This window comes from Parasteatoda tepidariorum, chromosome 10 (genome assembly GCF_043381705.1).
Source record: "Parasteatoda tepidariorum isolate YZ-2023 chromosome 10, CAS_Ptep_4.0, whole genome shotgun sequence".
NCBI lineage: Eukaryota > Metazoa > Arthropoda > Arachnida > Araneae > Theridiidae > Parasteatoda > Parasteatoda tepidariorum.
In genome coordinates this window covers 70900017-70924752 of record NC_092213.1, presented here as the reverse complement: position 1 = coordinate 70924752, position 24736 = coordinate 70900017, and the positions used below count along the sequence as shown (strand labels likewise).

General features: G+C 27.8%; 1 protein-coding gene across 28 annotated transcripts in view; it reads left to right on the top strand.

Annotated features, from left to right (window-relative positions):
* Positions 1-3891: 3891 nt before the first annotated feature.
* The window catches only part of LOC107440114 (uncharacterized), a 92943-nt gene continuing 72098 nt past the window's right edge, over positions 3892-24736 (top strand). For 27 of the 28 annotated variants that reach the window (XM_071186609.1, XM_071186600.1, XM_043053646.2 and 24 more), the window contains exon 1: positions 3892-4046. In XM_071186609.1, the coding sequence (XP_071042710.1) occupies positions 4035-4046 (12 nt within the window). In that variant the 5' untranslated portion in view covers positions 3892-4034. The remainder of the gene's footprint in view (positions 4047-24736) is intronic. The other variant, XM_071186582.1, reaches the window with a different exon arrangement.

Below are 24736 nucleotides of genomic sequence, written 5' to 3'. Positions count from 1 at the left end.
TTTTTAAATTATTCTGGCGCGCCCGGAGCAGTTGGCATCTCTGAAATGAAATATGTCAGTTCTTGGTGGCTAAATGTTTAAAAGCATTTAGTTTTACATTTCTAGTGGTTCGTAATATTTGTTGAACTAATGTTGTTAGAATGACTACACTGCACCATAAAGGGTTAATTGATTCAGCCTCATTTTCCTAGTTTTAACAGTTTTCAAATTTTTTTAATTCTCGTGGGAACTCTGCTAGACCATAGAAATAAGTAAATAAAAAAAGTGGTAGTGAATTTGTGATTTACAGATAATTTTATTGTTTTGTTTGCCTTCGGACTAACCTCCCACAGTTAGTCCGACGGCAACGGGATTCTAATCCATGATCCATCTACCACTTATGTGATACACCACTTTGTTGCAGCTCAGCCGAGTTGAGCATTTTTAAAAGTTGACAAAACTAACTGAAAATCAGCAAATTTTCATTTGTAGTTCTCTACTGTTTTTTAAAATATTTTGTCGAATCGAGGGCAGTTGGCATCTCTGGATAAGTATTGTGTCAAGGCTTTGAAAAGTAGTTCAATATCGTAATAAGAACTTGCATTGAGTATAATTTTGGAGCTTCCGTTTGGATTTTAGTTTCATGAATAACATTTCCTGTTTTATTAGTTATTTATAGAATTATCAGATTTATTCCTGTGATTTTAGAATTTATATTTGCCATACATATATATGGCATAGCTGAAGATTTATACGTAATTTATATAAGATTTTATTTTTATATTTAAAATGGCAGAAAAAATGCATGTTTTTATTTATTTTTTGTATTTATATATTTAATTTAAAATGATTTTAAATACCACCATATTTTGACAAATTAATAATACATATAAAAATAAGGTTTAAATTAAATCTTAAATAAATCAAATAATANCCTTCCATTATCATTTTTCCCAGTGGTATTAAAATGGAATTAAAACTTCAATTTTAAGCAAACAAATGCGTTGTATTTGTGAAAAATTAAGTTGACAACCATGATAGTAACGCATATTAATATATAAGCTTAATTTTTGTAAGAATAGTGGTGATCAAAATCATTTAAAAACTAAATTTATAAAAGAAAAAATAGTATATATTTACTACCACTTTAAATATGAAAATAAAATCTCCCGCAAAATGCGGGAGAGTTGGCAGGTATGTGTGATACACCACTTCGTTGCAGCTCAGCCGCGTTGGGCATTTTAAATAGTTGGCAAACTAACCGAAAATCTGCTAACTTTCATTTGTAGTTATCTACTGTTCTTTTTTTTTTAAATATTTTGTCGAATCGAGGGCAGTTGTCATCTCTGGATAAGTATTGTGTCAAGGCTTTGAAAAGTAGTTCAATATCTTAATAAGAACTTTCATTGAGTATAATTTTGGAGCTTCCGCTTCGATTTTTGTTTCAAGAGTAACATTTCCTGTTTAATTAGTTATTTATAGAATTATCAGATTTATTCCTGTGACATTAGAATTTATATTTGCGATATATAACGCATGGCTCATTAATTATACGCATTTGGCATAAAATTTTATTTTTATATTTAAAGTTGTAGAAAAAATTTATGTTTTTATTTGTTTTTCATATTTATATATTTAATTTAAAATGATTTTAAAAACCACTATATTTAAACAAATTAACAATATATATTAAAATAAGGTATAAATTTAATCTTAAATAAATCAAATAATAGAACCGTAACTACCCTGCATACTCATTTTAAGAAGCATCAATGCGAATGAACGATCATATTTAAGACCCTACATATAGAAACGACACATTTCGAGAGGATAATGGAATAATAGAATAAATATAGGAAAGGTTTCCTTAAAAATAAAACACACATTAATAAACTATTCGGGGAAAATATTTCGTGAAAAATTAGAGAAATTAGCATCAACATTATTTTTTTATTCAAATTTTCTAATAAAAAATAATAATAAATTAGGTTCCAATTGCACTTCATACATGAACGCCTGAATTTCAATACTGAGATCATGAGAAAATGCCACCCATTTAGTAAATAGTTATATGTTTACTTTAAATTAAGTTAATATTTCCTAGATTTTATTTTAGGAAAAAAAGTAATACTACCACTTTCGATTTCGTTTATTATTTTGGGATCAGATTTAAATCACCAAAATCAAGTTTTCGCAATTAATAAATAATTCTTGCTACCACTTTTTATTTATTTCATTAACAAGGGGATGGATTTACGTATCCAAATAAATTAAATTTGCGAAATAAAAAACTTTTAAAATCTTACTACCACTTTTCATTTATATTTTGGGTTACATTTACATCACTGTACGAAATTGCAAGCTTGCGCAGTGAATTTCTTAAAGACAAGCACGATTCCAGAGTGATGCTTTATGTAAATCTGTTTCTACCAATGCCGAAAATTATACCCGTCCCGTTCCTAATTGCTAAAATTTTATGAATTTGGTTTAAGGGATTATTTTTGCTCAATAAAAACTCAATAAAAAAATTTATATGTTCCTACAGAAAAAAAAGTTTTTTTTTTCCAATCAAAATATGCATATTTTGCCACAGTTACCGTTAACAGATATACATATTTTAAGAGATTTAGAGATATTACCAAAATACTCTACTGAGTAGCTGTGGCACAGAGGACAGAGCGTTCGCTTCGTATCGACTACAGTGCTTACGTAAAATATCCTCAGTGGTATATAGGTTAAAATATCCTTGCGGTCGCGCTAACCGTGGAAAGTTTTCTTGGTTTTCCTCTCCATGTAACGCAAATGTGGGATAGTTGCAACAAAAAATCTTCCACCAAGGCTAGTTTTTCGCAATGCTTGATTCAGGAGTTTCCTTGTCCTCTGGATTGGATTCAAAATTACAAGGCTACGGAGTTGAGCATTGATAGTTATAAACACACAAATAGATCGGCTGTTCAACATCGGTTATTCAAAAAAAATGAAGAAAAAAATGTAGTTGTTTTTAAACATAAGCAGCAAACTTTTCTCTAATTCTGTTAACTTTTTTCTTCTCTACCATTGGAAAGCATTTTACTCAAAAAGTGTAAATTATGGCACGATTTAACTTGATTTTTTTATGCATAATTTTAAATATTTCATAAAAAAATTTTGTTTCTAAAATCAAATTTTTGCAACCACTTCAGACACATAAGAAAAATGGCGCGAGAGATTTTAACTCATAATATTAGTTGATAATAGTAATAACATGATAAAAGTTAAAATTTAAAAATAAAGTTGTAAAAAACAAATATAATTATAATAGTTTGCAACTAAATAAATTTTTAATGTAAAATTTTTATCCATGTATTTATTTGAATGCAAAATTGGTATTATTGCATTCAGAGGAATTTTTAAAGGCTACAAATATTGTTCTTTTAAAACTTGGCTAACTTTCACACGGTTTGCGGTTGTATTGTAACATAAGAGCATTATTGGGTATTCATATTTTTTCAGAAAATTATCACCATTGCCATTTTTTCTGATAAAGTAACTTTAATTTTGAAAAACTTGAATAGCTTTTCAATTTGTTTGAATATTTATCTATTGCTCCAGAGAACTATTTAGAATACTGTTGTTTAGAATAAAATATTTTCAGACAATTAAATTTAATAATTATCGTTCAGTTGATTCGAACTAGTTTGTTATTACAATATGCCAATAAAAAAGAAAAAGAAGAAAAATACTCATGTAAATAATTCACCATATACGGGCATTGAAAAAATGTAACTCATTTTATAAACAATAACAAAATTAAATTACGTATAGTTTATCTGGTTTGTATACATTTCTACGCCAAACTAAAAACGTTCCACGGATTCCAGCTCATATTTCTAACCATATGTTTAAGGAAGCCCACGCGCGGGCAATAGATTTGCATTTATTTTTATTTTTTATCGTCTGCGAGAGGATCTGAATCACGTGGTCTCACGGGACCAATAAGCGTAGGTGTTGCAGTGCAACATGTTGATCCTCATCCTGCTTCTCTTCTACTGCAGTTTACTCTGAAGTGCTCGAAGATGAAGATTACGGTGAGTGACTAATCAAAACAGCTGATTCTTAATTCTTAGTTTCTGTTTCATAAACTCTATTTTGTTGAAAATGAATTATTGTTATTAGAAATATTATTGTTTTCTTCAAGCGTTATATCAACTTGTATACACAATCTGTTGAATTTTCACTAGGATATCTAAAACAGATTTTAAATATTTAGATGCATTTTTAAGTCTCATAACGTCTCTCTTTTTTACTATAATAATAAACGTTTTCTGAATTTTTAACTGAATATTTTTTTGAAATTTATAATGACATTTTAAACGATTTATTTATTTATCATTATTTTTTTTTTTTTTTTTTTTTTTTNTTTTTTTTTTTTTGTACATTTTGATTTTAGAAACGAAATTTTTAATAAATACGAATGGAAGATAAATTGAATTTGAAAAGAAAATAATATTGAGAAAAAAAAATTGAGAAAATGTTAATTAAAATACATAATAAATCACATCTTATAAAAAATAATGTATACTACATTAATTTTTTAAAAATTATTGAAATATTCGATCTTGAATAAGGTATATAGAACTAATATTGTTTGAAATGTTTCAAAAATATCTATTTAAACGTAAAATAAAAATTTTGAGAATGTTTTTTTTAAAAAGTGACCCAAAATGCGTTACAAATGCATAATTTCATGCAATATTTATACAATACATTATTTTAAAACATAATTAAGAAGTTGTGTTAATCATGTATCTTTAATAAATATGTAAAAAATAAATTGTTTTAAAAATATACTTTTATCGTAAGCAAATTTAAAGTGATACCTAAATAATAATAAAAAAACATTCATTGACATTAAAAGTAAACAAACTACCTTTTTTTTTTAACTATTAACTTTATTTACACCAATCTAATATAATAATTCATACAATTGCAAATTTCTTATTTCTTTTTATTTGCAAAATTGTTATTGGAAATTTAATTTGATTTTTGAGAAAATCAAATTTTGTCTGTAAATACTGCTGAAATTCTTGTGCACGATTTCTTTTTATAGAGATTTCTTTTTATATAGAGTTTCTTTTTATAGAGATTTCTTTTTATAGTTTTTAAAAAGGTGCTAAATTTATGGTTCATCTTAAAATGTGCTTTAAATGTACTTTTAATATATATATTCTTCGATTGTATTCGTAATTCAAGGCAAGTAGTCACCATTCTAAAGCATGTTACGATTAAGCTGCGTAATTGTTCTGCTTTGTTTTTATCAGATAATTAAAAAGATAAAATTTACCCTGAAATAGTATGCGTCGAAAACAAATACGTAACAACAGGTTGATTTTCTATTCATATAATTTATCTTGTTCTTTTTATCAATTTTACGAATACCTAAAAAAAAAAAACTCTTAAGAATTATGATAACATCTCTGCACTGTAATATGTAGCGAATTGATTTTAATTTTTAGCCATTCCAGATTACTATTGCGAAAACTAAAAATTTTGAATGCTGTAAAAAGTACATTTATGTTTTAAGTAAATTGATATTTTCTGTTGAGTTGACTGCCTCTTAAGTTTTAAAATATTAAAATTCAGTGCTTTTACTCGTCTGTAAAAGAGAAAGAACTGGTGGTGAATATCAATTTCATTTTTTGCGCTTTTTCCAAGAAGAAGCAAAGTATTCGTTATCCCAAATTCTTCTTTTTTTAAATATTTATTTTTACTTGAAATCTACTTCTTTAAACCTTTCGCACCGACTGTCACAAATACGTGCCAGCATAAAACCGTATCAACCAGGGTTAAAAGATAAAACTGGTAATCAAGGTAATTCTTTAGCAGTTTATTTGTGGGCGGAGTTAAAATTGCTTGATTTATTTAATTCACCATTACTTTGTTCAAAATAAAACTATTTAGTTGGAGTTTGAATTAACATTGATTATATATATGATTAAACTAACAATAATTAAAGTAAAAGCAAAGTAAGTCTGTCAAATTAGCAACGACAACATTTAAGTTACCGTTTTTTATTTAATTACAACTTGATTCTGATTTTGTACGAATGCTTTTCTGAATCACCCGTCCCCAAGGGGTTAAGCATGCTTGCCGACTTATCCCACTTTTGGCGGGAGATTTTTCTGAGTCGTTATTTGTAATTTTCATTCTAAGCTATTTAATTTTGTATTTAATAAATTTGATTAACAACCTTTTAAACCACCACTAAGGATAACCATTTTAAACAAATATATAAGACCAGATAATTAATTATAACGGAAAAAATAGTAAGTGCTGGCAAAAATATGTAAGCTTATAAAAATTGCTGTTTAGGTACCACTTTAAAAATTGTGGAAGCCTAGGATTTCGGGTTGGCATATACGCTATAACTACAAAGATGCCTACTACTTTGGATTCTTTAAAATATTTAAACAAATCAGTAGAGTACTACAAACTAAAATTTGCTTACAATCTGTTTAAACTGCGAAGTTTGAAATGGACACAGTTAAAGTGGCATTTTAGATAACTCTTTGAATTATTTAGAAATGGTGGTGAGTAAAAATCCTATGAATCGAATTAACTAACCAAGAATCATACATTAAAACACTACCACTAGAAAATGTTTATCCTCAGTCCGGAGCAAGTTGGTATCTCTGCAAAGGATGTTTTATTTCTACACAAAATAAGCAAGAACTGAAATAATCACAATCTTCTTCAGTTTTTGAGAAAAGTTACACCCCCAGAGGCTACATACCCTCCAACTTTTCAGCTTTCTGAGAATTATGTTTTCAGTAGTAGTGCACTTGAACCAAAATTTTTAAAGCAAATAGATTTATCAAACTTTTGTTTCATACGAACATTACAAATTGTCATTCTGACCATTGTTATACCTGATAAAATTATTTAAGCCTAGTAAAGGATAAAATTCTTTAATTCTAATCCATTAAAATATCAATAATTATAAATTTCTACCTTCAAGTTAAAGAATTTCCGAAATTACAGAAATTCCGTAGTTGTTTGAAGTTATGATATTGCCTAATTTCGGGCCAACAATTAAATATTATGTTCATAAATTTAGTAAGATCAGCAAAAATGATTTGTTTTTCCAAAAAAGAACAAGTATGAAATAAATAAGTAACCAGTAATCATTTTTGGGAAAAAAGTTTATGAAATTTTCTTTTTTAGTTATTTTATTTATTTATTTATTTTTATTAAAAACAGATTTTAAGCCATAAGCTTAGCATTGTTTTTAAGGTGTACATAAACATAGTTCATTTTCCACAAGATAATATACTAAGATAATCTGTAAGAAAGACAATGTACTAAGATATTAAAAAAAGAATATGCCGCTAATATGTAAAAGAATATGCTAATGAACGGTTGTACTACATCACGAAGGAGCATGTGTTTTATCATATCAATTTTGATAATGGTGTCACGATATATACAGATGACATTCTTAATTTATTATAATTCTATACCATTGCCGTTATTTTTCATTCTATTATTGATTTAAAAAAACCTATTTACATGCATATTAAATGTTGAGAATTAATTAAATGAATGATAAATAATTTGTGAAGAGGGTGTTAATTTATTTTTAGGAAAGCATGTATAAAAAGATTTTGTTCGAGAGACATATATGTGTTAATTACAGCAACATTTATTTATTTTATTAAATAATTAAAAATTTTAAAAGGTTTAAATTTAAGAATTGAACGTCACATTGTGGTCGAATTTCTTTTAATTATTTGTTAAAATTCTCAATGGAACTTTTTGTTCGTTAGTACCATCATAAACATTATCAAGAAATTAACTTTGTACTAAAATTATCATGGTTACGGGTATTGATCGAAAGTTGTTTGAAAATTTCTTTTTATTATTAACCGAAAAAAATATTTCAGAAAAATTTGCTATTTTTAATCTTTTTGACTGATTTTACATCATTTGTGCTTGAAAATATACATGGATCAAACAAAAAATAGCTATCAAGATGATGTGAATATTGTTTCAGTATTAGCTTTAGTAAAAAAATAAATGAATAATGAAATCGAATAAATAAATGAAATAAGTAATAAAATAAATAAATAATATAATAAATAATAATGATGCTTATTTAATTTTAGTAACTTAGTTAGATTGAAACTTAGCACAATAATAACAATAATTTCTTATGATTTTTTTTTTTTGGAAAATTTTTGTTGCTCTATGTCTTGATAAAATACAAAAGTTAAATTTGAAATGTACTAATCTTAGATTTAGTTATTTTCCTTTCTTTTAATTCTAAGCTTCAAAATATAAAAATTGGAATTTATAACATTTAAAAAATCTAGTTGCAATAATTATTATTAATAGTAATAATTTTAATAATAATATTGTTATTAATAATATAATAATAATAATGTTTAAAAACATTGTCAATTTTATAAATTTATAAAAAAAGTAAAATTTTGGTTTATTTTTTAATTTTACAAAAAATTTAACTTCATAAAACGTGTTTTTTTTTTGGAAATGTTTTTAAAGATGATGATTGTAAAGTGTCTTAACAATAGCAGCTAAAACAACTCTGAACAATAAAGATTAATACAATATAATTTAACTGTCAAACATTGTAACATTTTAAATACCAAAATTAGTAATTATTCCCTACATTTAATCAAATTGTATTACCATTGTTTATTTGCCATTATTTAAAAAAAAAGGTAGTTTTATACAAAGTTCGTTCACTGTGAAAAAAACTAAAAGATTTCCTCAATTTTCTCAGAAAGAAACTGAAAATTTCATGCTATTTATCTTTTTATTTGGAATTATGCATTTAATTTTACAATTTTTAAGATCTACCTATATTTACTGCGAGATACATAAGTGTTTTAGTAGTTTCAAACATAATAATATTTAATTTTTATTCTTAATATTGCTACAACTTTTTAATTTTTACCAGGTGTTAACGAACCCAAACTTTTACTAAAACAATAATAGTGAGGCATTGTTTAATTTTCGCTATTCTTTTAGTGATTAATTATTCTAAGAACCTTTAGTTTATCTATAGTTATATTGTTATTATATTACTATTATTGTTTTATTATTGTATATTACACAATGTATAATAATCTAAAATTACATGAATTATGTGAATTTTTTAATTTATTCACTGTGTAATGAACTTTGTAGATCGGAAAATAATGCGAAGTATTAGGATTCATAGTAATTAGGGCTGTAAGTACGTCGATAAAGAATAAAAATTGATTGCAAAACGATTTTATTTATGGCAGGTTTTCGTGAAAAGTAGACTAAAGTCTTACTATTCTTGCTTAACTATTCATCACTATTTACTTAACATTGGGGTAAAAAAAAACCAGTTCTATATGTATGTTATAATATTGAAAAAAATCTATGTAGTCAAGGATATTTTAATCTTCCCAAATCGAAGCTATAATGAAATGACTTTCTTACTAGTTTTGCTCTTTTCTGTCTTGATATATAGTAGATTTCAGCCTTTGTTGGTGTTAAAAAAATACTGAAAGTATAGCTACTATTTCAGATGTGGGAAAAACATCTAAAAGAAATATAATAAATTAGTCGGAAATTTTCTGAAAATTTTAAAATTAAAATTAATACGAAAATCCTTTGGATAAACGAAAAACGATTTATCCAAAATAGTTTTCTAAATTAAAACTTTTCGTATGGTTGTCAAATACGACAGCGGAATTTTTTGGGTTTATTTGACATTTACCTCACCGGCTGGTAAAACTAAATATACAGTTTCCTATTTACTTGATTAGATGTTCTTTATTCCAGTTTGCATTATGCCAATAAATCGCTTTCATTAGCCTTATTCTTATCTTACCTAGGCATAATTACGCTAGATCTATAAATAATTTACTTTCAATAATGTTTCAGGTCAGCAGCGAAATTATTTTAACCTATTAAGCACCATGTTCCCATTTAAGAATTATGTCCTTTTTTTTCAGAAAGATTAAGTAATTTAATTACATCATTCTTAGCATTTATTTTACGAAATTAAGACTTCCATCTCCACCTTAATATAATGTTAATATAAATATCTTCTTAGCGAAATAAATGTTTTTTAATGCTCAAAACAAATGCTGAAATATTGTACCACTTTTATTTTACAAAGACAGATTTCTTGTAATAACAAATTGCTGAAGTTTTATTCTGCAGGTAATGAGTTATTCCAGTATATTTGTTTTTGTTCATTATAAGCCTTTCTTCAATCGGTAAAAATACTTATAAATGTTAGATTAGCAGATCAACTCTACCACTTTTCTTGAAAAGATAAAAGAAAAATATTTTAAAATTTCTAACATATTTTCAATATATTTGTGGACAACCACTTTATTCCTGGATTATATGTATATATATGTAGTTAGAAAAATAATTAAAAAAATTGGTGTAAATACGTAAGTTCTCATCAGGACGCATTCCTTTACGACAGTGAAAGACACTTTTCAAAATAAGGGGAAAAAATATATATTTACTTACAGGAACATGATTTTGTCTTCATTTCTTATAAAAACTCAGAAAATATATAGTAAGGGCAGTCATATAAGAGCACTCTATATATCTCAATGCAGGGTTGAAAGTTTATCGATTTAAAAAAAAAGCTGCAATATTTCACTTTTAGTTTTTAATCAATAATTTAATACATTAAAGTGTATATACCAAGGTTATTTTTAAGAATTAGAAATTGTTCATTGTTAGTCTTAAACATTTCAACCGTGCAAACGCTGTTGATCCATTTATGCTTAAGTTTAAAATATATTCCGTAAATGAAAAACTCCAATTTGAAAAAAAAATGAATAGTTAAAATGGTAGTACAAAATTGTTTATACCAAGTGGGTATTTTCTTCTGTTACCTGCCACTTTAGCTTCAAAAAAAGCAATGTTCTTTGACTTCAAGTCCAACTATAGATATTTATGCTATAAATATTTTCTGATCTTGTCCTTACAAAATAAACCCGGTAAATTAAACACTAAAATGAAACGAAATCCAATAAAAGAAAAAGTTCTACCACTTTTTCAATTTATAAAAAATTAACGCTTCTCATAAATGAATTTTAATATCGCCATTTAATCTCAGTTGAATTCATATCTATAGTTATTAAAGCGATGAGGTACTTTCTTAATTAATTGCAATGGATAATAAGTTGAAAAAGATAATTTATTTAATAAAGCAGTTTTTGTACTCAATGAAAAATCGTGATATAATTATTTAACTGTCATCAACTTATTCTTAAATAGATTATTGAAAGTCGTGCTACTGTATCACGATCTGATTACAAACACTGATTTCTTTAAATAATTTTTATATTGCATACTTTCACTTTTCGTGAAAATGGCAGGTGAAAGAATTGAGGTTAACCAGAAACTGTTTTTGTATTGGAAATTATAAACAAGGTTTTCAAAATGTAAATCGATTTCTAATATAAATCATTTGAATGCCTAAAAAGCAATATTTTTTTTATATAAACAATCAGAATTTAACTATAAATAAAAATTTTTGCAATGATGATAATCGTTTTGTGCATTTTCATTGGACTGAAAATTCACATGGTATAATTGTTACGAAAATTGTCTTTAATTGTTTTACAATTACAGGGATGCCAACTGCTCCGCTTTCTGGAATAGTTTTAATAAATTGGTAGCAAATTATATAGTAAAATTCGTTACAGAAGGATAGGTACGCCCACTTTTTAATAGAGTAACCAGTATATTGTTGCTTTAACGCTGCATTTTATATGATAGTTATAACTTTTGATATTTAGTAGTGAAAAAATTACTTAAATGGAAAAATACTAAAACTAAAAGTAACTTGAAATTCGCTACCATTAGAAAATAGTATTTTACAAAGCGGAGCAAGTTGGCATCGCTGCAATGTTTAAACCGTAAATGTACCTTATCACTCATTATAAAATCATTATATACTTTTTATATAGATTTTATATAAAACTGTGGTATCTTGTAACTAAATAACTTTTAATTTTTATGTAGCAATATATTTAAATTAAAAAAATGATGTTCGAGCAATCGTATGGGTTAATAAGAGACGCAAATACAGGGTGAAGTTCCTTACTAATTATATGTATAATATTTCCATTAAGTTTGCGTTTAAAAACCTTATGGTGATACAAGCCACAAAAAGAAAACTTGGAAAAAGGAAAAAAACTTCTTGTTTTAGATATCACTTAAATTTAAAAAAGTCTTGATGACCGAACTGATGTGGTCGAAACTCAAAAGGTGATTACTCATTTGCTTGATTCGAGATTCAATTATTGTAATTCACGTAATAGTTCTGTTTTTATATAGGGATCGGGACATATGGGAAAAATATCGGGATTTTTGAAATTATTTAGGAACCCATGGTATAATTGCCCAAAAAATATGGTTCAATATTAGTTTCGGAATCATTTATAAGTAGTGGCCTAGGAATGAAACTAATTGAACGAAGAATCACATATTTTTTCACAAAGCGTTTAAAGATGGCATTTGGTACATAGCATTATTCCATTAGTCCATTATTGCCAACTGGACCGTTAACGTGATTCATCGAAAATACTACAACTAGTAGTTCGAGAGCGACGGTTAAGGCATTTTTATGAAAACGCGGTGTGGAACAATTCAGAAACAAATATTTTGAATCCCGATCAGGGCTTCATTTGAGTAATTCCTGATTTACTTGGTTTAATAAAGTAATTTTTTTATCAGTCGAAAATGGTTTAATTATGAATGCATTCGTCATTTCAAAAATACCACGTGACATATGGCTATTCTATTTTTTCTCTTTCCTAACCATTACGAAATGTTTCGTCCACTATTCAATCAACCAACAAAACGAACAAAAATAACGACACTATAAGAAAATTGCCAGATTTTTTTTTTATCTAAAAAGAATTTGTATTAATTCACTACACATTCAAACGAGCTAAAATTTTAAATGTGTACACGTTCGTAAGGAAATTCCTCAATATCAAAACGTGCCGTAATAGATAAAGGTGTTAAATAATTCTATAGGAAATGATATACCGTTATGCGAAAAGGGCTTCTATTTTGTAGTAACCTTGGTTCAAAACTCAATTGATTAATCCATGCGTGAAACCACGCATGGTTCTCCCAGATGTCTTGGATGCGTGCCAGCAGAAGACTTTTCAAGAGAGTAGTAAAAAATTCAAACTTTATTAAACTTTACTTTGAAACAATTTATACTGTTTTATAAATAATTGAAAAGCAATAATTTATTTAAATAAATAAATCGTTCGTTCGTTCGTTGTAGCATAACTGGGCGTCTGAGGCCTTACGGCCCTTTTCCTATTCATCCTGAAATTAGACTAAGAAACATACATTACGAAATTAAAGTTTTGGAGCGCAGAATGGAGTTAAATAATAAATCAGAAATGCCAACTTGCTCCGCTTTGTAAAAAAGTACTTTTTAGTGGTAACGAAATTTAAATTATTTTTAGCTAAGTATGTTTCATTTTAAATACTTTTACCGCCATTACTTATCAAACATTTGAAGTATCATATGAAATGCAACTTTATTGCACTTATTTAGTAAAACATTTTGCGAAATGTGACGTAGTTGGCAGATCTATATACATATATCCACTTTGAATTATAAATTCGTTGCCTCTTCAGTTTAACACTTTCACGCCGGGAAAAGAGAAAATACTGGTAGAAGAACTATTTCAATATTATATAATATTCGTGAGGAGTTAATCTATTCTCAACAATAACAATTCACTGTAAGGAAATGTATCACTGCGAAGAAGTAAGTCAATATAAAAATTGCATCCGTTAAAAACAATTGGTGGTTATGGATTTTTATTATTCTCGGGAAAAAAACTAAAAAATTAAATTTATTTTTACCAGTTTTTACTCCGGTGCTCTGCCAAGATGAGACAATCTAGCGTGACCCACCGGTGGGTCACCCCGGCGTGAACGTGTTAATCTGGCAAAAGGCGTGTTAATCCCCAGAAAAAAAGGGCATGTTTGCTTAACAGTTATTAATATTACACTTAATCCTATTCAGCAGCTTTGTTCTATTTTACTTATCATAAGAAATTTTAATTTATTTCAGTTAACCCTTTATTTCTAGTAAAGGTAAATCAAAGTATTTTTGGAATTGAAATTGTTTTAAGAACAGTAATTGATATAAAAAAAAACTCATTTAGTTTATAATAATGCCATTTTTTTGGTGGTAAATATATTTAACATGACCTATTAGGAACTTACTGACTTTTATTTTTCTTTATTTATAAAATAAATTCCTTAAATGCTACTAATTTCAAATGAATTATGTATTTTATAACTTTTATACGTTCTTTAAAATTGACAAATGGTTACCAATTTTATTCAAACTGACTTCAAGAAAGCTGAAGTTATTGAAAAATGGAAACCTAAATTCAAAGCGGTAAAACGTGGTGGTAAGTATACTTACCATGGCCTTCAAAAGGGTTAATTGACAAAACACAAACGATACAGATACATTTACTGGTAGACATAACAAAATAAAAGCTTAAATTAAATATTAATGCATTTGTTGCTGTGTTCAACTTCATAATTATGTGATCAGGCAAGGAAATAAATGTGAGAAACTGCAATTAACGCACTTGCTGAGAAAAAGTCTCCTAGCTAAATTATTCACCACAGGTCGCTTGGATGATTGAGAAATTTTACCAACTCCCGTTGATAAAAGTCTTTTAATTCTTCATTAACAAGCTCTGCATGAAATATACCATGGTTTCAGTCTGCTGTTGACCACCCACGAATTGAGATGCAGACACAATAATATGGTGATTAAAATCAGCCCAATTCGAGTAAGACAGCAGATGCTTACAAATGATCATTTAAAACGGTTAAAGAACCTTTTTTACGCTTAAAAGTTGCATTTAAGCAAACCACGTTTAAATGTAACGTTTTAATCCTATCTGTCCTACACATAACTGCAAAAATAGCTATCAACATATGCACTTTAAGAGGAGTTGAGTGACGTACAATTACATTGATAATCTTGATTAACCCCTTAATGGGTCATTTATTTCTAGTAAAGGTAATTTAAAGTAATTTTGGAATTGAAAATTTTTAAGAATGTGATATACGAAAAAAAACTCATTTAGTTTACAAAAATGCCACTTTTTTGGTGGTAAATATATTTAACACGAACTTTTAGGAACTTATTGACTTTTATTTTTCTTTATTTATAAAATAAATTTTATAAATGCTACAAACTTCAAAAGGAATTATATATTTTATAACTTTTATACGTTTTTTTAAACTACAAATGGTTACCAATTTTATTCAAACGCACTTCAAGAAAGCTGAAGTTATTAACAAATGGAAACCTAAATTAAAAGTGGTGGGAAGTATACTTCCCACGGCCTTCGAAAGGGTTAAAAAATGATAATCACATCGAAATATTACAATATATATAATATGGCAGTCGAAATTATTTTATTCACAATTTATTAATTGAAGCATTCATTTTGCTATCACAACTATAAGAATAAAAAGTTGCAGCCATTGTGTGATAAGTGCAGAAGGTACTTTCACGTTTTAATAATTTATTAATGGCAATGCCAATTTTATTTTAAAAAGAGACATCTTATTTACATTTAAGGTAATTTTATTTACTCGCTTCCCTTTTTTTTTTTTTTTTTTTTTTTTTTTTTTTNTTTTTTTTTTTTTTTTTGTCTAATTCTTCTTTGCTTTTTTCCTTCATAACCCGCGATGGTACATTCGCCTAAAAATGTTAAAAGTGATTGAAACTTTATTCTTTTCTTTCATTTTTCTTAATTTAATTTTTCATTCTTAATTACCCACATGATCTACGAAAATCTTTCTTGCATTCCTTTTTAATGATAAACTGAAACAAATATGTTAGGAAGTGTTGCTAATTTTAATCTCTTTTAATAGAGTTTTGCTTTCTATTAAACATCACTTACAAGTACTTTTTAAGAGCTCGTATCATCCCTGCTTAACATAAAATGGTTTAACCCTTTGACGCAGAATTTATAATAAACATGTTTTTCATAATTTTCTCATCATTAATTTAGATTGAAATAAGTAAAAAATATTATATTTAGCTGTTTTAATAATCCATGATTATGGTAATACAGCATGAAACACCGGTGTCTTTTTACGTGTTAAAGGTAAAATCTTCTAAACACAACTCACTTTCAGGCAATAATTCTTTTTACACTTACTTTACACTTATTTGCAGTTATTTAGATCTAAGAGAAACAGTTATTCATCATTTAAATTTCTTCAAGTTGCAAAATCAATCACTGATACATTTTTGAATATGAATGAAAAAAATATTTCGAACTACTTTCTTTTTGGATTTTATATTTTAATACAAATATAATTCCGATAATCTAACCGATTTTTCAGTAACTAATAAAAGGTTTTGTATCATTAAGGTTAGTCTGTATGGCATATATCTATAATGCTAAAACTGACCTTTTTCGGTGTACCTTTTCTCAGCATCTAAACAAGGTATTGCTTCAGTTTTTTTGCACAGAATATTTAACATATGCATGTTTACACTGTGATAAATGTTAATGCATATTTTTGGCAGATTTTATTAAAAAATATAAATTGAGAACTTTGAATTTTTTTAAAAAAAATATTTATTTTTGAGAGAAAATCTTTCATAACTCAAAAATTATTGCTGTTAAAGCTAAAACACTATCACAACACACAACTGGCATAATCTCAAATATCCCCAAAACATTTCAAAGCGATATCATAAGTAGTTTCTTAGAAAAGGTACATCGAAGAAAAATGTCAGTTTTAGCATTATTGGTATATGCCTTGTCGACTGCCTTTAAAAAAATACCAAAATATATTTTTGCTTGTAATTAGAGAGTCAGAAAAAAAAATAAGTGTGTGGAGTCCCTCCGCGCGGAAGAAGTTAAACTTCGCAACCTGCGACGTTAATATTTCGATTTAGCCCATTTAAACTTATTGTTATTTACTTTTTATTTTTACTTTATTTATTTATTTTGTATTCCCCCAATCATGATAGCACCTAATTATCTTTGTTAATAACAAAGTTTTAAATTTATTACACCAATGCTTATTCGTGTTTTTGTTTTCTTAATAATAACGGTTATAAAATAAAAATGAAATATATTTTGAAAAGACCTAAATACTACTGAATTTAAGTATTATAAATAAGCCTCGCAATGTTGGCCCCAATCACGGTATATATTAAAAAAATTTATTGAATGCTATGAATCAAATTACNAGAAAAACAATACTTTTATGACTTTTATTATTTTTATGCTAGTGAGAACCAAAACAATATGGAAATGAATGAGGGAAAACTGGATCCTACCACGTGATTTCCCGGCCAATAAAAATGTGGCGTTATACGTTTAACGCAACCTTGTTGGAAGTCGCATAAGAAGTTATAACTTCAATATAAGGAATATAAAAGAGACTTGTTATATAAAGAGACACCGGCGTCCCATCTGCTGCGTCAAAAAGTTAAATAGTCTATAAAATACGTACTCATTTTTTAAGCACATCATCAATTGGAATTGAATTCTATATTTTCTACTATTTCAAGGTTGCTTTTCTAACCCCGCCCATATTTACGCCATCCTAATTGCAGCAGCGGCTCCTTGTTACATTTAACGGCTCATGTTTTTTTTATGAGTGTTTGTCTTTGTGGCTAATCGTCGTTCCCTCTTTATTACTTCCCATTCAGTAAAGGTATTCATAAAACGCCAAAAGGTCGACCTATTCTTTCCTTTTTTTCAAGGTACTTTTGGTTTTGTTATTGAGTTCGACTTATGTCAAAATTATGCTGCCAGCAGTCGTTATATCTTTGTAACTTATTACAATTTACACACAAATGTTTTTTCCCTTCGATTGTTTGGGCATTCAGAAATATTGAATATATTAATACAAAGATAACCGTCAGGTTTTCAATTGGAGTTTCAGCATAAAATCCAATGGAAGTTTTGAAATTGTTTCTAACATTTTATTATGTGATGTAATATAAGTTTTATATTGGAATGATTTTGTTACATAAATGGCCGTGGTTGTTTCACGTAGTGAGTAAAAGATTACGTACGAGATTGATTATAAATAAATAAGTAAGCAATATACTTATTGAAATATTTTTTTAATTTTATAGTTCAGATTTTAGTTCAATAGTCCAGTTTCATAGTTCAGATTATAGTTATTTAATATTATAGCTCAGATTAACCAATAGTATAAAGTTTCAAATACTGAAAATTGTTTTTCGAAATATCAGGATTTTAAGGTAAGATTACTTCTCCACTGAGTAATCCTGTGATAATTTATTTGAAATTTGATATTTTAAAAAAAACATAATGAATTGGTCAATGAACAATGAATTGGTAAAATAGTTTGTCAACGGTAAGAACTCCCTAAACAATGATCCCTCGCCCATACTTGAAATAGTTATACTTAGTTACCGCCACAGGTCTAGACAAATGGCTAGGGGAGCTCTTACTTTAGACAAACTATATAGGCAGTTGGTTTGTTCGGTAAGAGTAGTTGAGGATTAATAGACCCATCCACCTACACGTGATGAAATGTACGTAAAATTAAGTTTTCTAATGAATTATTTTCCATCGATTTTCTTCCTTTTGGAGTATTTCTGGAATAGTTTCTGCTTTTTCATTTCTGGAATAGATGTTTTCAAATGCTGTTTCTTTGAAATGAAATACTTTACAAAATATTTGATAATAACATCGTGATGGATTTAAAGTAATTGTACAAAATTACTACTTTCAAGGTGCACTACACGCTAATCTGTGCATCGGCTAAACACTTAAAATACAGAAACAAACGCAAAATCACTATCAACTAAGCATCGTACACTTTCTAAAAAGTTTGAATAAATATTATAAAGAATTTCTTCTACTTTTAATGGTTACTTATTAACTGCTGTTACAGAGCTGTCGACTTGAAATTTTTTGGCTTTTCGCAATGTTTAAAAGTGGCAGTGAGTTAACAATTAGATAAATATATTTTAAAACTTCGCCTGTACCTAAAAATATTACAAATGGTTTGTTCTTTTATCTCCCTGCTTCAAACATCATTGTTGTAAAAATCTTTTTAAACTAATTCTCAAAATATAAAATTCCATACTACTATAAATAAACCACAAAATCTCATCAAATTTGCTGTCATAAACAAATATTCTTCCATTTAAAAAAATATGAATAAAACAATCATTTATATCTAGTTATTAAAATGAGCTAGCAATAAAATCATTATTTATTTAGCAAAAACCACATAATTAAGTTTAAGCTATGTTTAATCCATACAGCATGTTATTAATTAAAACATCAGAATACCCACGTGTTGCCACCCACAGTCAGTTCAATGATCGTTTGTTTGCACCTTTAAGATCATCTGACATTCGAATTCGTTTTTCTTTCACAGAAAAGCGAGTAGGCAGTTAGATACCTTTTAAGGAAATGGAAAACACCGTTGGGACTTAACCTACTTTACTCGAACAGGTCACCCAGTGTGGGCAAATTTCAAACAATTACTAAAAAAGAATCGTTTCTAATCCTGATGATTGTTTTTTTTTTCTCGCTTTCTTTGTAATTAGTTTCTGCGATTGGCAACGTATTGAAATGTTTTCTTTTCAATGAATGCGTTAACTTGTAATTGAGGAAAATAGGTTGAATTAATGACTTCTTTAATTATTCAAAACGGGACAATTTACATGTAATCTTCCACTAAAAACTCAGCTACAAGCTTGTATCATTATGCAAATTTTCTGAAATAAAATAAAATCATTTCATTTCCTTTTGTGGTAGAGCTTTGAATCTGACAGAATATATCTACAACATTAGTTTAAATAAAGTAATTTCGACGATAATTGAAATAATTGCTTTAGCCATTTTCTTATAACTAGGAATACAAAGTTACTTAAAAATAATTGTCTATGAATTATTAACAACAAACTTTGATTTTTTTGGCATGAGTTGAATTTTTGAAATCCAATTCAAATGTAAAACGCATAGTTGCCAACTTGTATGGTTGTTTTGAAAAAATTTATGAGTAGTAGTAATAATAATATGCTGTAGGAATAATTTTATAAAAATTAAGCTACTGCGCTAACACTTAAAAGTGTTATAGCCTAACTATTAGATGTTATATGTTGTTAGCTACGTGTTCTTTTTTGAACTTTCTACCATTAACAGAGCTGCCAATTTGCTCCGGAAAACGGATAAATATTTTCGAGTGATAGTTTTTTAATGTATGATTCTTGGTTTAGTAAATTCGATTTATCGGCGTTTAACTCACCTTTACTTCTTAAAGATTTCAAAGGCTTATGTGATATGCCATTTTGTTACAATTAAGCCGGGTTTATTCTTTTAAAAAGCTTGAAATAATGTTGATCTTGCAGTTACTTCTTAGATATAGTTACTTCTAAAGAAATACATGTATCAGAGAAGCTAAGAGTGTTCAAAATTTCATAAATGAATCATTTTTTGCCACGGATTTTTCTGTTTAATTCCATACTTAACATTGATAAGGTTTTAGAACCCATATAAGTTTGTTATCCGCTGTAATGTTTTAATTTTCTTATTTCTTGTGCTTATAAGGTTTCATTTTGCAAATGAAACAAAAAATTGATCATAAGATCAAATTTAGTTTCATTCTTTTTCCTTCTTTTCATTTTAAATTGAATATAAATTTTAAATTCTGATTTTACCATTCTTTCGAACATGTAATTTGTTAAGAAATAAAGGTATAAAATACTTAATATTTGTCATATAATAAAGTTACTAACTGTTTCATTTATGTTACCACATGAATGTAAAACATTTTTTCTTCCAATTATAATCAATTTTAAGGAGAAGTTAGTTAATTTTAATTAGTTTTACCAGATTCTACCATACATTAAAAACAAACATTATTATAATTTTATAAAAATTATAAGTTGTTAAGATAATGAATGCTCTGAGTTCTACAATAGTGTCTTTTCTAAAATTATGAAACAATTATTTAAGATAAAGTAAAAACAGAAGCATATGATTAGATCCTGGCTCAAAAGAGCCTCGTGTGCAAAATCAGATGTTATATCTTTTTCAAACCTGCTAACATGTCCAGAAACAGCCCGGTCATTTATTACGTATATTCAAAGTTAGGGTATAAAATTTCAGTTCTAAGGGTATTAGCCAGTCTAAAATGTTTTGTTCACCACTACTTTGTCTAAAAATTTGAACAATTTTTAAATTGTTAACCGACAAAGAATTTTTAGGTGATAAAAACCATAAAATAACGTGGAGAAATTGAAACATAGTTATTGCAAAAATATAATAATAATTTAAAATATGGTTCCTATAAGGTTTCAAATGGTTCCAATATCATTGGGTTGAATAAAAGTTATGGTAACACTTCTATACTAACTCTGTATCAACACTATTTCTCTTCGTTGCAAATGTTTCGTAAGATTTTACATGGCAAAACTGTTGCCACATTTTGAAAGATCATGATTGAAGTTTTTAGAAATAGTGTTGTTTTTACACTTGCCAAGTTTGGATCTACCGAAATGGGAAGAGGAAGTTAATATCTTTAGCTTTAGTACCAGCAATTCTAGATTCTGGTCTGGTCTGTTTGATCAAGCTGTGCTCCTGAGGCCAACAATGGCCCTTTTCCCATTCATCCTGTAATGAGAACATAAGCAAAAACAATACACAGATTACAAAAAATGCAACAAATGATGCCACACGTTAAGGTAGAGAAAAAAGAATGGCACTTTGCCATGGTAATAAGTAACAAATAATTGAACGTATAGAAACGTTCAAGACATATTTACAGGTTAGGAAACGAAAATTACTCGAAGGAAAAATATTTACAAAAAAATGGGATGATTTAACAAATATTCATAATGAATAACGTTAAGATCATAAAAAAATTCATTAACAAAAAAGTTTACCTCTGTTAAAGTAGAGACCCAACCGTCCTGGTTATTACCACTCGTGTTCGGTTGCTCTCTAATCCTAGATTCATTAATAAGGATTGCAATATTTATATTAGAATACTTTTTCAATTATAGTGGCATTAAAAAAGAGGAGAAGCTGTTAACTATTCATTTTGATGGATGCAAATTTTGCATGGGTAAAAATGACACCATTTCTAAAAGCTTCAAGCGTGATCATTCAAATTGGGTCAACAGTTTTGTCATGTAAAATCTTCCAAAAGATTTGCAGTTAAAAGAAAGATTGTGTTCATAGAGTTAATATTGAAGCATTTCCAATTTTTTTTTCAACACCTGTATCATTAAAAGTCATTAAAATAAGAAACGTATATGAATTAAGTCAGTATACCGCTGTCTTTCGGCTGTAAAATACTATTTGTTAATTGCAGCATGAGCATCTGACTCTGTTAGGAGAGGCAGCATTTATAGAAATTCTAAGCAAATCATTCTAGAAAATTTTGAGTCCCGTTGTCTCGAACGTTTGTCAAATTTGCGATCCAGTCTATTGCACGTCTATTAACTCTAAAGAAAGTATGGTAATTTGATTTAAACATAACATTTTACATGACAAAACCTACTCTCCAGATCTAAATATTCTGTCATCAATGACGAGCTGGTATAATTGTCTGATTTTTTGATTATTATAACTTGAATCCTACGATATCGAAAAAACTAAATCGATAACATTATGTTACTTATATAATTTGAGAAATGAAACGATTTTCGACGTTTTAACGGATCCCTCTAATCTATCTGCATATTAACGAAACTAATCTGCAGAATAAATGATTTCCTCACTTAAGTTGTAATAGATATACGAGTAACTGAATGATTTTAAAAAATCTAATGTTGATAATAAAGGAAATAAGCCAACCCGGAAATACTCAATATTTATCGTAGTAAAGAAATAAAAAGTAAGCAAGTATGCTCAAAATTTTTCTATCATTATAAACATTTGGGCATTTTTGGTAGTTTTACATAGATTTCAATTTCTTAAATGCCCTGCTTCTTTTTTAAATCATTTTAGTTTAAACGTTACAAAATACATTTTGATACTGTTTTAAATAATTGTGAAAAATCTCCAGCTTAAATGTGGAAAAGTTGGTTGACCTGATAGAGATTTATCCACGAACTTAATAAAGCACATAAGCTAAAGTTTATTCGAAAGGTTAACCAAGAAGGGTTATCGAAGTAGGCTTAATTTGCCAGGTCTGATAGAGATTTATTCATCTACTTAATAAAGCATATAACCTAAAGTATATTCGAAAGGTTAACTAAGAAGGGTTATCGAAACAGGCTTAAATTGGCAGGTCTGATAGTGATTTATCCACCTACTTAATGAAGCACATAAGCTAAAGTTTATTCGAAAAGTTAACTAAGGAGGGTTATCGAAGTAGGCTTAAGTTGGCAGGTCTGATTGAGATTTATTCACCTACTTAATAAAGCATATAAGCTAAAGTGTATTCGAAAGGTTAACTAAGAAGGGTTATCGAAACAGGCTTAAATTGGCAGGTCTGATAGAGATTTATCCACCTACTTAATAAAGCACATAAGCTAAAGTTTATTCGAAAGGTTAACTAAGGAGGGTTATCGAAGTAGGCTTAAGTTGGCAGGTCTGATAGAGATTTATCCGCGAACTTAATAAAGCATATAAACTATAAAGTGTATTTGAAAGATTAACGAAAGAGGGTTATCGAGATAGGCTTAAAACGAATTCGCGAATTATACGTACATACATTTAATATTCTCCTGTTATATTCCATCCATTTTTTTTTTTAAATTTTCTTTTTCTTCACTTTTATAGAAATTTAATTTTTTTTAAAAAAAGTGAAACTTTTACTGGTTCTTTCAAGCTTAAAATCCAAACAGTTATCTTCTGTAAATGATTATCTGAAGAAGAAGAAGATAAAAAAGAGAGTAAAATCGATGATTCACTCTTGAAAGGTAGTGTCAAGGCCGTAACGCGTGATGAATTAAAGATGATAAAAAAATGCGAAGGTGTTCTACTCCTTAATCGAAATTTCTTCTAACCAGGGATGTTCTTAATTTTTAAGAGGATTAATGATATTTCGGCACTTCAATGACAGCTGCCATGCTTATTGGGATGAGTGACAGTAGAAAAAGATGAGATTTTGGCGTGTTCTGGGGCAATTTCGGCTAATTTTGACCTTGACTTAATTTTGTAATGGTTCGTATTGCCAAGTTAAACGCTTCTGGAAAGAAAGAAGAAGAAACAATTTAACCCTTTGGTCTCATATTATGAGATCAAGGGGAATAACGAAGATGTAATGTAATTTCCGTCTTGTAGTTTCTTTAAATAATGCAGTTTTTATGCAAAAAAGAAAATAGATTTGCATGTTCACTACTTTTTTTTTAATTAACCTTTTACTCGAATAATTTTGTAAGGTAAGCGGTTGAAGTTATTATTACTCACACTTTTTTCGTATTTTTCTATATCTCTGAAACTAACTATTCTAGTGAATTAAAAAAAATCCGCACTCATCTTAAAGGTTATTTGATATTTATATAGTTTTAAGCAGCCTTTTTAAGAGAATATCTAATGTTTTTTCAGGGATATATATATATATAATTTGTTCTGACAATCAGTGTTNACTATCCAATTTTTTCTTCATCCCACTTCTGAAAATTGTGGGGACGGCATGAGTGGTCGTCTTAAATAAAAGACACGTTCTTTAACAAAAACATATAACACACACAGGGATTAAATTGACACAGGGACAG